Genomic DNA, 14,711 nt, shown 5'->3' with positions numbered 1-14,711 from the left:
TACAATGGCCTCCTTGCCTTTAGTCTCTCTACTCTCATAATTTACAGGTCTGATCATGTCACTCCCCTATACAAAATTCCCCACTGCCTTCAGGATCAAGTCTAATCTCTTGATCCCGGCCTTCAAGCACCCCCCCCATCTTTCCTTTTCATCTTTCCCATGACAGATGGGGTAGGGGTGGGGAGATCTGTATGGTTGGCTAAGAGAGGAGAGTGATCCACATGGGGAAACAGCAGAAAGCAAATGGGGTTAAGGCAGAAGAGCAAGGAACCGTTTGAGGGAGACCAAGTCCTTCCATTTGCCTGGGGTCCAGAGTTGTGGAGGCTAACTCCTGCTTTTCTCAGCTGGGCCCAGACACAGGCACTGGTCACGTTTGGAAGGACACCTGCTCCAACCTAACTACAGGGTTTATTAGTAGCAGACAAATGTGACCACTTACACTTCCTCACTTGCACACTCACTGGCCCATTCATAGAGAGATTGCCAGGAAATCCTATTTCCACCCCGATGTCAGCCTCAGAGTCAGGTCTTGGTGTAGTTGTGGGAGGTGAGGTTACACAGGTGACTGAGCAAAGGGAACTAGCCAATACCCTGAGGCATGATGGGAGAAGGGAAATGAAGGGATGAGCTCAGTGCTGTTTCTGGCTATAGCCACCTTGAACTTTGGGGAAAGGCATCTAGTCTAACCAGCCCACATCAACCTCCGTCTCCCACCTCCAGGCAGCAGGCCCTCCCTCTCCTTTCAGGGTATCAGGGATTGAGAGATTCTAAAAATGTGGTCCCCTTTGGGGGGCCAGCTTCTGGGTAATGGTGGGGTGAGGGTATACCCTTCAGGAAACTTTTTAGGGTAGACCACCCTGGCCAATCTGGACCTGGGCCCTAGGGCCTGCCCAGGACACTCAGAAGGCAGCAGGGGCCACGGGGGTCATTGCCTGTTGGGGGCGGGGGCTAGAGGGACTTGGCTTCTCCTTCATCCAAAGCTGGTCAGGCCCAGCCCTAAGCACTCCCATCAAAGGGCCCAAGAAAGCCAGCTGAGGAAGCTGGAGAAAAGTCCCCTACAAATAGCAGTCCCAAGACTTGGCTTTCTTTTTATGAACTTCCTGCTTGGTTCTTGTGTGGGCAGGCATCCTGGCTGGCCGGCGGGGTGGGGGCCCCGAGCAGGAGCAGGAACGCTGGCCTCCCAGCCTCTTTCCCTTCCCTCCCTCTGTGGCCCCAGCCACTCCCACATCCCGGGGATGCTGCCGGCATGCTTTCCAGCCCACTGCCTGGGTGGTCTGGCTGCCTGTCGGAGCTGGGACATCTTCCTCAGACACAATTAACCATTTAGCCTGAGCACAAAGGCCTAGCTTAAGGCAGACACCAGCAGCCACTTTGGGGAGGGGGGCTGGGGGCAAATTACTCACTCTCCATTTGGAAAAAGGTCTCCCCTTCCCTCCCCTTCTCGGGAGCCTGCAGAGCCCAGCTGGTGGGCTCCCCTGCAGCCTGGCCTCCCCTCACCCCAGGAAGGGCTGTGAAAACCCCAGCCATTCAGTCTTGGGCAAAGCCTTTGGCAGTCTGCTCATGGGCCCTGGGGGCTGGGAGGTGGGGGAGGAGAGAGAGAATGGGGAAGTGTACCAGTCTTCCTCTCTCCCCCCTACCTTGGGGCTTGGGAAAGACTATAAAGTCCTGTTCCTAGTGAGCCTTCCCCAGAGAGGTTAGACCAGGATGATATCTGCAGCCAGTGAGAGGTATTGGCCCGAGTCTGGGAGGAAGCAGGACAAGTGAAGTCAGCATCTTTCCTGTTGTCAAGTCAATAACTGAGCCAGAGTTCTGGAGAAGTGGGAAGCAGCTGCAGCCCCAGCTGAGGCACTGCCCCATCTGGCAACCCCAGGGCCCTCCTTCTTCAGCTCAGCTCCCACTAGGACTAGAGCTGGAGCCCTGGAGGGAGGCCTGAGGCCCATGGGGCAGATTTGAATGCTTTCCATGGTCCTCCATTCCTGGAGGGGTCTCGTCTCAGGAGCCTCAAGACAAAGGGGCTGGCTGAGCCATGGTCCAGTGGAGCTGGACCTGAGGACCCCGGAGTTGGAGAGACTGCTGGGCAGACCCAAGGACAACTTGGGCCCTATGCAGGACGTGTCTCCCTGGATTTTGGAGTGACCTTTCCAGCTCAATTTTTCTAAAACACCCCCCCCCCCCAATCTGCTCCTTTTACTGACAAGCAGAGCTCTGCCAATCAAAGCTCCAGCCTCTTCCTTGACCGCCTGGGCTTTTGGAGAGGGTCAAATGAGATCATGTTTGGATGAAGCAAAAGGCCAAGGATTGTTTTCCTGTCTGGCTGGCACTGCCAGATCATCTCTGAATTTTGCCTCACACTCAATTGAAAAATGCTGTCTTGCTCCCCTGACCTCTGCCATCTCTCCTATCCAGCCTTTCTTCCTTATTCTCACAGGCTCTGACCAGGCCTATTCTACCTAAAGGGTATATTTATCACTATCCTGCTCAGAATACCTCAGGGGCTCTCTAGTGCCTATAGAAGCAGACAGACTCTAGCTTGGCCTTCTCCAATGCAGCTTCCAGCTTCTTCCGGCTCTGCTCAGGACCTCTCTGATCCTGCCGGCCTGGATCTGAGCTCCCCAAATCCTGTCTTTCCTATCTTCCTGATCTTGCTCACCTGCTAAAGTCCTGCATCCTCCAAGAGCTGATCAGGGCACTCCCTAGGCAGAAGTGACCTCTACTTCCTCATATCTACTGCAAGCTGCTCCTTGTTACTTATAATGGACTACTTGCCACTGGCTGCGTAGCCCCAGTGCGATCAGTAAACGCTCACCTATGGAGTGGGGCAGATTTGGCCCTGCTGAGTGTGGGGGAGCCAAAGGGGTAGCATTGCCAGCGTCCCCATCACATCCCCCCTCAGGAGAGGGGCTTAGGGAGTGGCTGCCTAGGAAGGAGAGCCCACACCAGCAGTGCCCAGGGAGGGGAGCAGCTTCTCAGGGGCTTGGTGAAAACCTGCCCTCTAGGGACCAGGCAGCCTTTGTCCTCTTCAAGCTCCACAAAGGGCCACACGTGCTGCCCTCAGGGTCCTTGCCCCCTGCAGTCAACAGTTCAAGGAACAGACCTTTCAGGAAACCTGTCTCCACTTGTGGTCATTCAAGGACACAAAAAAGCCCAGAGAGACAGGAGTCCAACCTGATGAGCATCTCCCCCCAAGGGGTCATGGTCCAGCGTGAAGAAGTGCTCACAGCCTTCCCAAGAAACCCCTTCTCCTTTGGGACAGAAGCTTCCTGCCAGCCAGCCTCCAGGTTCTGCTTTCTGGGGCCAACTAGGAGCCAGTGGATCCTTCTTGTGTGTGACGGCTTTTCAAGTTCTGGAAGACGGTCCTGCCCCCTGATCTTCTCTGAACAGCCTCAGTTCTTTCAGTGGATCCTGAGACCCTTCCCCACCTGGTCACCTTCTTCTGTATGGCCCAAAGTCGATCAATGCTCTTCCTCAATATGGTTCCCAGAACTGAATTCAGGAATGCAGAACATGTGGTCTGACTCATGCAGCAGAATGCCCTCAGGCAGCTCACTTCCTCTCTTTGCACATCAGTCTCTGTATCTGTAGAATGGGCAGCTGTCAGGCTAGATGCCCTCAGAGGTCCCTTCAGCCCTTGGATCTCTCCCCAGGGGCAGGGCTCCCTCCATCACTTCTTCCCAGATTCCACATCTTGTGCTCCCATTTAACTGAGGAAAATACCCCTGACCCCCTCAACTGGTTGGGGTCACCCTGGAACTAAGAGAACAGAAAGAAACAAGGGCTGGCCCCTCCTGGATCGGGTGGGGAGGCAGGTCCTCCTCCCCCACCCCTCTAGAGAAGGAACATCCAGCATCAAGATCGAGTCAGATTAGCAGGAGCAAACTCCCCAGGCCTGGGGATTTTTGCAGTAATGTATAAACTATTATTTCAAATTATTTTTTTAATTACCGCCACCCACTGGGAGGACCTTTACTTTGATAATTCTGGGCTATGAAATCTTACCCCAGGACCTACTTTTATCTCCCACCAAACACCTGCAGGTCATAAAAGCAGAGCAGGAGAAACCTCCCCATAGTCCCATCCTGTGCAGGGAGAAGGGGGGAGGGGAGAAAGGTGCCCACCTGCCTTCCATGAGATACAGGAGACAGCTAGAGAATAACAGGGTACTTCAGGGCACTAGCCAACCGCTGTCGGCCTTTCTGACTCGGTCCCACCAGCAACAAGCCCTGGGAGAGCCTGGCCTTGGATCTCACCCAGTTTAGCCGGGCACTGTTAAGCTGAAGCCCTGGGGGTGACTGGGCTCTAGAAAGCACCACTGGGAGCCAGGGTGGGGAGGGTCAAAGTCGCAGGGTCAGCTGCAAAGCCTCTTGGACTTGGGGTAGGAGGAGAGATAAGAGCTAATCCCTGGGAGTGCTCCATCTCTCCAGCCACCTGACTCAGAATGACCCTGAAGCTGCCATTCCTGGGGGTAGGGGAATGATTAGGCTGAGCAGGGCCCCAGGCCCGAGAACCTCTGTTTAGCTCAGCACAGATGGTCTGTGTCACTGTTCAAACAGCAGACTGTGTGGTCCTTGGAGAAGTCCCACTGGCCGAGGGTCATGTGTCTGAGGAGAAGACAGGACAGCCCCCGGAGTCTACAGAGCCCACCGGAGACATGTCTTTATTGGGAGATCAATACAAACAGAGCCAGGCGGGAAAGTGGCTGTGGTTGGCAAAGGCTGGGCCTCTGCCTGCTCCTGGAAGGCTTCAGCGGATGGATGTGGACACTGGCAACCTCAGATCTCCATGAGCTGGTCACTCCCCACGATCACCTCGTTCACTCTCTTGGCTAGAACGGGAAGGGAAAAGGCTTGTTGAGAGCTGACTGAATTACTTCTTTTGTAGCCCGACTGGGCTTCCACCAACAGCTGTAGCAGTGGCTCCCGAAGCATCCACCTTTGGCTTGGAACAGCTCCTCTCTGCCCCTCCCATCTCCAGGGAACTTCACACTGGCTTTCCGAGGGACACTGCTCTAATCCTGCTCTCCTATCCTGGGCCCAGCAGAGGCCCCTCAATGAGCCCGGCTGAGGAGGAGGCTCTGACAATTGTTTTCCTTCCCTCAAACATCACTGAGCCCCTGGGAAGAGCTGTAGTTGGGAGGGACCTCCCTAAAACATTGCTCAGCCAGACAGGGAGGGATGCTTTGGGGGGAGGTCTGAGGGGTCCAGACTGGTCCTGCTCAATATTAGGAGTGGAGCTCAGGTCAAGTCTGCCCTTTGAGGCCATGGGCCACTTTCATGGGGAGCCCGGAGGAAGGGAAACAAAGCAGAGAGAAGAGGTGGTGGAGGATGGGGAGAAGGGCAGCACACTACCCACATCCTGGGGGTAGCCTGCACAAAAGTGCCCCTAAGACTGGGGGGTCAGGAAGAAGGCCCCAAGAGAAGCCTGACTGAGGCCTGGAGATGGTGCTGGCAAAGGTGGCTGGGCCGGTCTGGCTTGGACAGAGAGGAGGCCCAGCAAGGGTCCTGGCTGGGGTGTAACCATCCAGAGAGAAGAGCAGGGTGGCCAGGAGATAAGGAAAGAAGAATACAACTGAAGGCCAGTGGTCTCTCAGGCTGGAGCCAGGGGAGGGATCCTGGAGCCCAGATGCATAGAGAGAGGGCTGAGCACTGGAGACGGCTGCCAATGGGCCTTGGCCCTGACTTGCAGCACCTCCAGCTGTTCCAGGTGCAGCCTGCCAGTGGGGGGTGACTCCTTCCAGGTGGGTGAGCTGCTGGCCCCTCCCCACTCCCCAGACATCTCCAAAAGATCCCGAAGGGGCTGCCTTGTGAGTGGGGCACAGGAGGGGGAAATCCCCCTCTGCCTCTTCCTCTGGCCAAGTCAGCAGTGCTGAGAAGTGTGTTCACTCTTCTCACTCACTTGCCAGGGTCATGTAGATGAGGAAAAGTGACCTTTCCACTTCCTCCTTCCTGGACCCCAGGGTGGCCAGCCCCTCTTCATCACCCACCTCTATTGAGATGATGAGGACCTGCCCTATCCCCTTCTGCAGTCCTGCCCTCTGCCCTGAACGCTCCAGTGGGGTGTCCCACCAGTTCCTCCCACTCCATCCTTACTGTCCCCCAGTCTGCCCCTTGTGCTCTTGGGGGCTTCAAACTGGTCTCCAAACACTATCCATTCCACTTCTGCCCAAGCTCTCCCTTGTGGCCTTAGCTGCAGTGGTGGGACCTGGCAGCCTTTCCCACAGGGGTGAATTCCCTGCCTCTTTCCTGAGGAAAGTTGCCCCGCCAAAGTCCCTGGCCCTGTTCAACAGTTCAGCATTAGGAGCTGATGATGTTTTACTTGTCAGTGTCAATGATAAGAAAAAGAGTGTAGTGTGTCTGTCTACCATACATTTTGAGGACCATTGGGCCTTCCCATCTGACCTGAAGCTAAAACTCTCCATGATTTTCACCTCCCCGAAGGAGGTCTGGACCTCCTTGAGAGCAGCAGCTGTCTAGCCTTTCTCTTCATATGCTTAGTGCTTACACAGTGCTGTTGTTTATATAACGAGCACCTGATCAATGTCTTTCCACCCACCCACCCATGTAGGCTTCTGTCCGTCCGTCCATCCATCCCTCCCTGACACCTATGCCTTCCTCACTAGTCACCCAAGGACTCTGAACAGACCTGTTTTGTGTCCCCTCCACGTGCTTCCAGGCTCCCAACGGCTACTAGCCACAACCTGTATGCAGCCTCATCTCTCACCACTTTTCTCCCTCTTGCCTCCAATAAACTTGGAGGCAGCACCCCCTGCTTGGCTGTTCTACATGCTCTCTCTGCCCCTTCCTTGTTGCCAGCAGGATTCCTACCCATTTTTTTTTTTTTTTAGTGAGGCAATTGGGGTTAAGTGACTTGCCCAGGGTCACACAGCTAGTAAGTGTTAAGTGTCTGAGGTCCGATTTGAACTCAGGTACTCCTGACTCCAGGGTCGGTGCTCTATCCACTGCGCCACCTAGCTGCCCCTCCTACCCATTTTTTACAGACCAGTCACAAGACCACAGTAGCTCAGGGGTACACATTCTTTCGTTGCATTTTTTTCATTAAGCTGGAACCAATGACCACACCTCACATTTAATTATAATTTCAAGTAGCGAGAATTTGAATGCTACAGCCCAAGTGTGAGGGGATGAAGGCTTGTACCAGGGCGGAGGAGTGAAGGAGGTATATTTGAGATGCTGCAAAGGCAAAATCAATAGGCCTTGGCAATAGCCTGCATTTAGAGGGTTGAGAGTGAGTGAGGGGCTGGGGTGACTTGTGGGGTGTGAGCCTGAGGGATGGGGAGGAGGGTAATGGTTTCTAGAGTAACTGGGAAGGGAGGAAGTTGGGGGGGCTTGGGGGAAAGTGAATGAGCTCTGCTTTGGACAAGTTTAGCTGAAGATGTCGGCAGGATGTCTAGTTCTAGATGTCTGAGAGGCAGCTGGAGATTGGAGACTGGAGGCCAGCACAGGGGTCAGCCCTGGGCCGGATAAGGGGAGGCTTGGCCTGCTTGGCCCCCAATTCCTCCCCAGTAGCTCTGGCATGTTAAAAGTAAACCCAGGCAGCCATACAGCTGCTGGGCCCTGGGTACTGCAGGAGACTGAGGAAGGGAGGGTGGCCCAGGCCCCAGGCACTGGCCCACCAGGGAGCTGGGGCCCTCAGAGGCAGCCCGGCACACTGTTTACTCACTCCATTACATCCCCTAATTTAGAAACCCTTTCTACCAAATGGGAAACAGTCCTTGGCTGCCCCAGAGCTGCTGCCTCTGGGAAGGGGGCAGGAGATGGGGGTCTGTGCTTTTCAAGGCATGAAGCACTTCAATACAAACACAAGGTGCAAAGAAGGAGGTGCCAAACTTAATGCTGGGAAAGAAAGCAAGAGAAAAAGCAAGCTGGTGGGGGGAGACCAACAAGGCTGTGGGGGGGAGGGTGGGCCAGGGATGCTGGGCAGCCCAGAGCAGGATGCTTTGGCCTGAAGACAAGCTACTGCTCTTTATTTCTGGAAGCACTTGAGACGCCCATTTCTAGGTCACCTACAGGCCACAGGGGAGAGGCAGAGGAACCTTGGCTGGAATGTGGGGACCCCCAGTTCTCTTTTTAAAAACTACTGATGGTGGTCTTAAGAACCCACCCCCCTAAGCTCCTCTTCCTCCCTGGCTGGCCTGATGCTGAGGAGCAGCCTCAGGGCACCCCTGCCTCCAGAAGCCCTCCTCTTAGACCCCTGACTAGAGGGAGAAGGGGCCTCTGGGGTTATCTGGTCCTCCGACCCTCTGCACAGGCTCAACCTAAACACTGCGAAGGAACCATGTGATAAGGATGTTGGGGAATGATTCCTGTGTAGATCCTGGGTAGACTAGACCCCTCTGAGGCCCTCTCGACCTTCTTCCCTGGGCACATCTTTTCCTCTCCTGGGGGGCAAGGGGTGTGCCTAGTCCGGGGTTAGGCACCCCACAACCTCCCTGGCAGCCGGCAGCCCCTTAGCCACATATCTCCAACACTGCTTTTTGCTGCTGCAGCTGGAAGTTCCAAGGACCAACGACACATTGCTAGAGGACTTTCCAAACGAGGCTGCTGAAGGTCAGGCAGGCCTGCTGCCCACAGATTCTGCCTTATTTCAGACCCACTGTGTCCTACACACTCAGTCCCGCTTGGGACTGAGGCAGGGAACCAGGTGGGAAAGCTCCAGGAGAGCCCTGATGACAATGTGCTCAGAGCCACCCTGCTGTGGCGCCAGGCTTACCTTTGGCTTCTATCCGCTGACCACTCCCAATTAGGCAATCCTTGATGTCTGCCCCTTTCTCGATGATGGCGTTGTTACAGATCACACTGCCCTGGATGCTGCACCTGTAACACAGAGGCCTGGTCACCTGGGAGAAGCCTGAGGAGCCAGTAGGCCTGGGCTAGCTCAGGATCAGCTCCCTTCCTCTTTTCGAGGAGACCCAGACAAACCGTGTGTGTGTGTGTGTGTGTGTGTGTGTGTGCGCGTGCGCACGCGCACATGTGTAAGTGTGCATACAGGCTCACATACACATCTGGGAGCCAGGCCCAATCAGCATTGGGCTAAATCCAGCTGACTGTCATAAAGAATGGGCCAAGCCTGAGCTGGGAGGGGCCTCAACTTAGACAAGACCAGGTAAGGCCTTGATTTTGAGCTGGAACATTCCCTAGGAGCCAACTCACTGAGGGAATGGGACGGATTCTGACTTCTGCCCCTCAGATGCTTAACCTCTAACGAGACTGGGCCCCCAAAGTCAGCCCAGTGGTACCACCCAGCCCTGTCTATTTGTAGCACTAGGCAAACAGCAAATTTTACATCTCCCTGTGCTTGAGACAGCCAGGGAGGGCCCCCTGAACTCTACTGTCCTACAGTCACTTCAGGAGAGGCTGCCAGTGTTGGAGAAGAGCAGATTTCAGGAGGACAAACGACCTTTCACATGTGCAAGTCAATGTCACTTCCCACCAAAAACTTCCTGAAGCTTCACCCCACATCTGCATCCCCAGAGGCTCTGCCAGTCATAGCTAGGGCAAAGTCTGACACTGACCCAAAGCTCCTGAGACCACGAAAACCCTCGGAAGAGCTCCTGTCCTGACTTGTGTGCTCATCAGTCTGTATGTGCATGCAGAACACCTGCTTGGCTCTTCCTGCCTGACTCCTAACAGGAAGCACCTTCATTTAGCAGAGTGGACACCCCCGCTGTTTGATTCAGGCCCCAGAAGCCGAGGAGCACATGCAGAGCCTGACGAGCCCTTCCTGGGTCAGTAACAGCTAGGCCCTGGCTGGGTCTAGGCAGCAGCCCTCCTGTGGGACTTCCTAGGCAGGGAGGTGGTTGTGTGGCACTTGGGAGCTGCCAGAATGGAGTCAGAAGGACCCATGCTCTCATCTTGCCTCAGATGTCCACCTACCCGGTGATGCTAAGCAAGTCACCCTCTCAGCCTTAGTTCCTCAATCTGTAAAATGGGGATATTAAAGCACTTGCCTCACAAGGTTGTGAGAACCAAAAGTCCTTTGGAAACCTTAAAGGGCCATGAAAATATTGGGTTATTATTACTAGTCTGACAGCTCCGAAGGCCCTGGTTTCCTTCTCTATAAAATGAAGGGGTCAGACTAGATGGCCCCTGAGCTCCAAATCTATGATCCTGTGTATTTCCTGGCCACGGCACAAAGAAGGAGAGAGCTTGGAATGGGGTTTGCAGGAAGGGGAAGAGGAGAAGGGGCATTAGTAAGGGAGGGAGTGGGGAAAAGGAAGGAGGAAATCAGCAAAGAGGCCTCCTGGCCAAGGAGGCCTGGGGGCGGTTTACAAGGACTTAAGGTGCAGACCACCGAAGGAGACCCCCCGGAAACTGTCCCCCTCTCAGCAAGGCCCAGCCTGGCTGGACCCTCCCTCCCCTCCCCACAACCATTGTAAACAACAAACCTCAAAAGAAACCCAGAGACCAATGTACACAGCCTGTAACATTCCAGGCCCTTCTTTATCACGGTTTTGTTTTTCTAAAAGGTCAGAGATTGCATGAAAGGGGAAAAGAGCCCCGACACACAGGCTTGTTCTTGTGTGGGCTGTTTTGGGGAAGGCCCTGCTCCAAAGGCTCCATCCCAGGACATCAGAGTGAGCTCTGGCCTCCCAAACCCCAGCTTGCCTCCTCCCTGTGGCAAAACAGCAGCAGAGCTAAAAAGCAAAGGCCGTGGAAAGCAAGGGCAAGGATGTGGGCCAGGACCTGGGCAAATTCCCCAGCGAGACAAGAAGAGTGCAGGAAGCTTCCCAACTGAGGAAGGGCCTGTTTGTGCCTTTCTTCCAAGGCTTGAGGGCCTGTAACTAGCCTGGCCCTTGGCAGGGCAGGACCACCCTGGGAAGTTGAGACTGGAAACTCTGGGTGAGTTTTGTGTGCAGAGCGGAGATGGGGAGAGGAGGCTGTGGCACCCACATGTGCAGTGCCAGCAAGAATTCCAAACCCAACCCCTAATTACATCCTCCCCACCATGGTTTGGGCTCTACAGTGAAAATGAACGTTTCTGGAAGGAGGGGCTCACATCACTGAGATCCAGGCCTCAAGGCTGCTCAGACCCAGGAAGGACAAGCATGGGGAGGGCCTTCGGGACCCAGGCTGGCCATAGAGCAGGCCTGATTGAAAGGAGGCCCTGAGGGCTGGGCATATTGTTTGTTTCATCCAGTCAAGCAATTCCCTACCCGTCACCCTACCTTAGGGGCACAGGAATGAGTGAGTCACCTAATGGGAGACTAGGCGGATCCAGACTCACGGTCAGCCAGTAGGGAGAATGCAGCTGGCCGAGCGTGGAAGTGGGCTGCTCACACTGACCCTTGGGAGAGGCCCTGAAGCCCAAAGGAGGCCAACAGAAACTCATGCAACATACTGAAGCACCATCTAGGTTCTCTATGTTGGTGTCATTCTCGACTCCTTCCCCGTCCTCCTTCCCCATATCTAATCTGTTGCCCAGTCTTGTTTCTAGGTGTACGAAACATTTAAGCTCCTGCTGTGCCAGCACTGTGCCAAGGCGCTACCTCCATGACACCTGTTGTATCTGTCCCCTTTTCTCTCTTCACACAGGTACCCCCCTAGTGCAGCCCCTCACCATCTCTCACCTGGACTACTGCAATACCCTCCTCACTGGTCTCCCTGCCTCAAATCTCTCCCCTCTCTACTCCAGTCCACACACCTGCCAATGTGAGGGTCCCATATTTTTAGCGTAAACACTTATTGCTGTCATCTCTTTTTTTGTTTGTTTGGTTTTTTTTGGTTTTTTTTTGCAGGGCAATGGGGGTTAAGTGACTTGCCCAGGGTCACACAGCTAGTAAGTGTCAAGTGTCTGAGGCCGGATTTGAACTCAGGTACTCCTGAATCCAGGGCCGGTGCTTATCCACTGCGCCACCCAGCCGCCCCTGTCATCCCTTTTTAAAATATCACTTAATACATCCTTCCTCTTCCTCAAGCTTACTGTTCTTTGAAACAAAGGATAAAAAAGAGGGAAAGGCTATTGAGCCAGATCAGCCGTGCCTATGCAATGTCCCCATTTCCAGGGAGAAGGCCCTTTACTTCTCTCAGCCTTCTTCAAGAAGAATATAGGTCAGTGTTTGTTCCTTCCACGGACACTGTGTTAATGGTCACTGCCTGACTCTGCACACTTCCCTCCCCATCAGTTCTTAGGATTTTCCATGTGTCTAGGAATTTTTCATATTTATAATTTCTAACGGCTTAGCAGGAGATTCCATTCCACTCATGAACCACAACAATAGATGGATAATTCCTTTGTTTCCAGCTCTTTGCAGCCACAAAAAGTGCTGTGATAAATATTCGGTTGTATGTGTGGCCTTTGGAAAGAATTTAAACTGTGTGGTGAGAACCAAAGGGTCTGGACATTTTAGTTACTTTTTAACTACGATTTCAAATTGTTTTTCACAATGGTCAGGCCGATTCACAGCTCCAACAACAGTGTATTAGAGTGTGAGAGAGTGCTTCTTTCCACTACACCTCCGACGCTGACCATTCCTATAGACAGACAGACAGACAGACAGACAGACACACACACACACACACACACACACACACACACATACATACATACATACACACTTGGTCAATTTGCTGGGTATGAGGTGAAACTTTAGTTTGCCCGATTTACATTTTTCTCATTGGTGCTGCCTTTCATATGGTTAGCAGTTTGAAATTCTTTTTTTTTTTTAAATTACTTGTCCATTGAAAAATGGTGTTTGGTCTTAGGGTATTTGGGTTAGCTCCTTAGGCTGGATATCGGACCTTTATGAGACATCTATTGCAAATATTCCCTCCCCCCTACCCCCACCCCAATGAATGCTTCCCTTCTTATCCTAGCTGCATTGATTTTGTTGGAGCTGTGAATCGACCTGACCATTGATACTGCACATAGATCTACATTACTCTTCTCTTCCAGAAACTTCAGTGGCTCCCTCTTTCCTCTAAGCCCAAATACACACTCCTCTTTTTGGCACTTACCCATCTCCGCAACCTGGCTCCAACTGCTTCCACATTCCCCTCTCTCCATATTCCTGACAAATTGGGCCCCTTGCTGTTCCCTCACACAGGACACTGCATCTTCTACCTTCATATCTTGTACAGGCTGATCCCCAAGCCTGGAATGCATCCCTCCTTCACCTCTTCCTCCTGGATCCATGGCTTCTTCTTCTTTTTTTTTTTTTTTGTGTGTGTTGTTATTGTTTTTTTGGTAAGGCAATTGGGGTTAAGTGACTTGCCCAGGGTCACACGGCTAGTAAGTGTTAAGTGTCTGAGGCCGGATTTGTACTCAGGTCCTTCTGAATCCAGGGCCGGTGTTCTATCCACTGTGCCACCTAGCTGCCCCGGATCCATGGCTTCTTTCATGATTGTGGCCAAGCCCTACCTTCCAGCCATTGGTGCCCCAGCCCCTCAGCCCAATATTTCTTAATGACTTATCTGTGTCCATGCTGTTTCCACCAGTAGAATAAGCTTTCTTTGGACACCCAGCCTGAAGCCCAGTGCCTTGCCCACAGCAGGGACTCCATCAAATGGTAATGAATAAATGCATTTATGCCTCTGCTTTTGAGAAACCATCAGTTACTGTCATTGCCTAGAATAAAGTCAACCTCAGACTAGCAACAAGATCCTCTAGAATGAGCATTGGGTTCGAATAACTCTAGCGAACACTTTTAAAAGTGCCTATCACATGTAAGGCAGGCCCGGTGCAAGGCCCCTGGATCTGGGCTCAAACTCTGACTCTTCCACTTACAATTTGTGAGGCTTTGGGCAAGTCCCCCATAAATGATGATGTTCGATAAGCTGGGTTCTCAACTCCCACTCTCCTGCTGTCTCCTTTGCTACATCTTCATCCAGGTCATGCCCATTAACTCTGGGTATACCCCCCAAGGCTTTTTCCTAGGCCTCTTCTCTTTTTTCTCTCTACTCTCACATAATGACCATAGCATTTCCCAGGGACTTAATTATCGTCTCAGTGTAGGAGATTCTGAGATCTAGATATATTCCGAACCTCAACCTCTTTCCTTATCACCCTTCCCACACAACCAACTGTTTTTTTTTCTCTCTTTCTTTCTTTCTCTCTTTCTTTTTTTTTTTTTTTTTTTGGTGGGGCAATGAGGGTTAAGTGACTTACCCAGGGTTACACAGCTAGTAATTGTCAAGTGTCCAAGGCCGTATTTTAACTCAGTTCCTCCTGAATCCAGGGCTGGTGCTTTATCCACTACACCACCTAGCTGCTCCCAACCAACTGCCTTTTGAACATAAATTGGATACCTGATGTCCTAAGATGAATTAATCATTCCCCCATCTTCCCAATCTGCTGCCAAATTTTGTTGTTTCTACCTTCACAACATCTCTCCTATTGGCTGCCGTCCTTTCACTCACAAAGCCACCAAGCCTCTAGTGTGGCCTATAGCAAGCCTGGCACTCTGCTTGGTCTCTCCACTAAAGTGCAGGTCTGACCACGTTATTCTCCTAGTCAATAAACTTCAGGGACTCCCCATTACTCTAGGATCCAATGTACAATCCACTGTTCTGCATTCCAAGCTCTTTACAGTGTGGTCCCTCCCTACATAGCCAGGACTGTCACGAATTACTCCCCTTCACGAAAACTACTATAAACCAGTGACACTGGCTTTGTTGCTATTCCTGAACGCAACACTCCATCTACCATCTCCAGGCCTTTGAACTGGCTGTCCTTCATGACTGCAATGCCTTTCTTCC

General features: G+C 52.8%; 1 protein-coding gene across 1 annotated transcript in view; it reads right to left on the bottom strand.

The window, feature by feature from the left end:
- Positions 1-3,919: 3,919 nt before the first annotated feature.
- The window catches only part of EIF2B3 (eukaryotic translation initiation factor 2B subunit gamma), an 80,536-nt gene continuing 69,744 nt past the window's right edge, over positions 3,920-14,711 (bottom strand). Inside the window, exons 11-12 of the mRNA XM_043962965.1 lie at positions 8,728-8,831; positions 3,920-4,822 (exon numbers count right to left, since the gene is read on the bottom strand). Of these exons, the coding sequence (XP_043818900.1) occupies positions 4,770-4,822; positions 8,728-8,831 (157 nt within the window). The 3' untranslated portion in view covers positions 3,920-4,769. The remainder of the gene's footprint in view (positions 4,823-8,727; positions 8,832-14,711) is intronic.

This window comes from Dromiciops gliroides, chromosome 4 (genome assembly GCF_019393635.1).
Source record: "Dromiciops gliroides isolate mDroGli1 chromosome 4, mDroGli1.pri, whole genome shotgun sequence".
In the NCBI taxonomy this organism is placed as follows: domain Eukaryota; kingdom Metazoa; phylum Chordata; class Mammalia; order Microbiotheria; family Microbiotheriidae; genus Dromiciops; species Dromiciops gliroides.
This window is presented reverse-complemented; position numbering and strand designations above follow the sequence as displayed.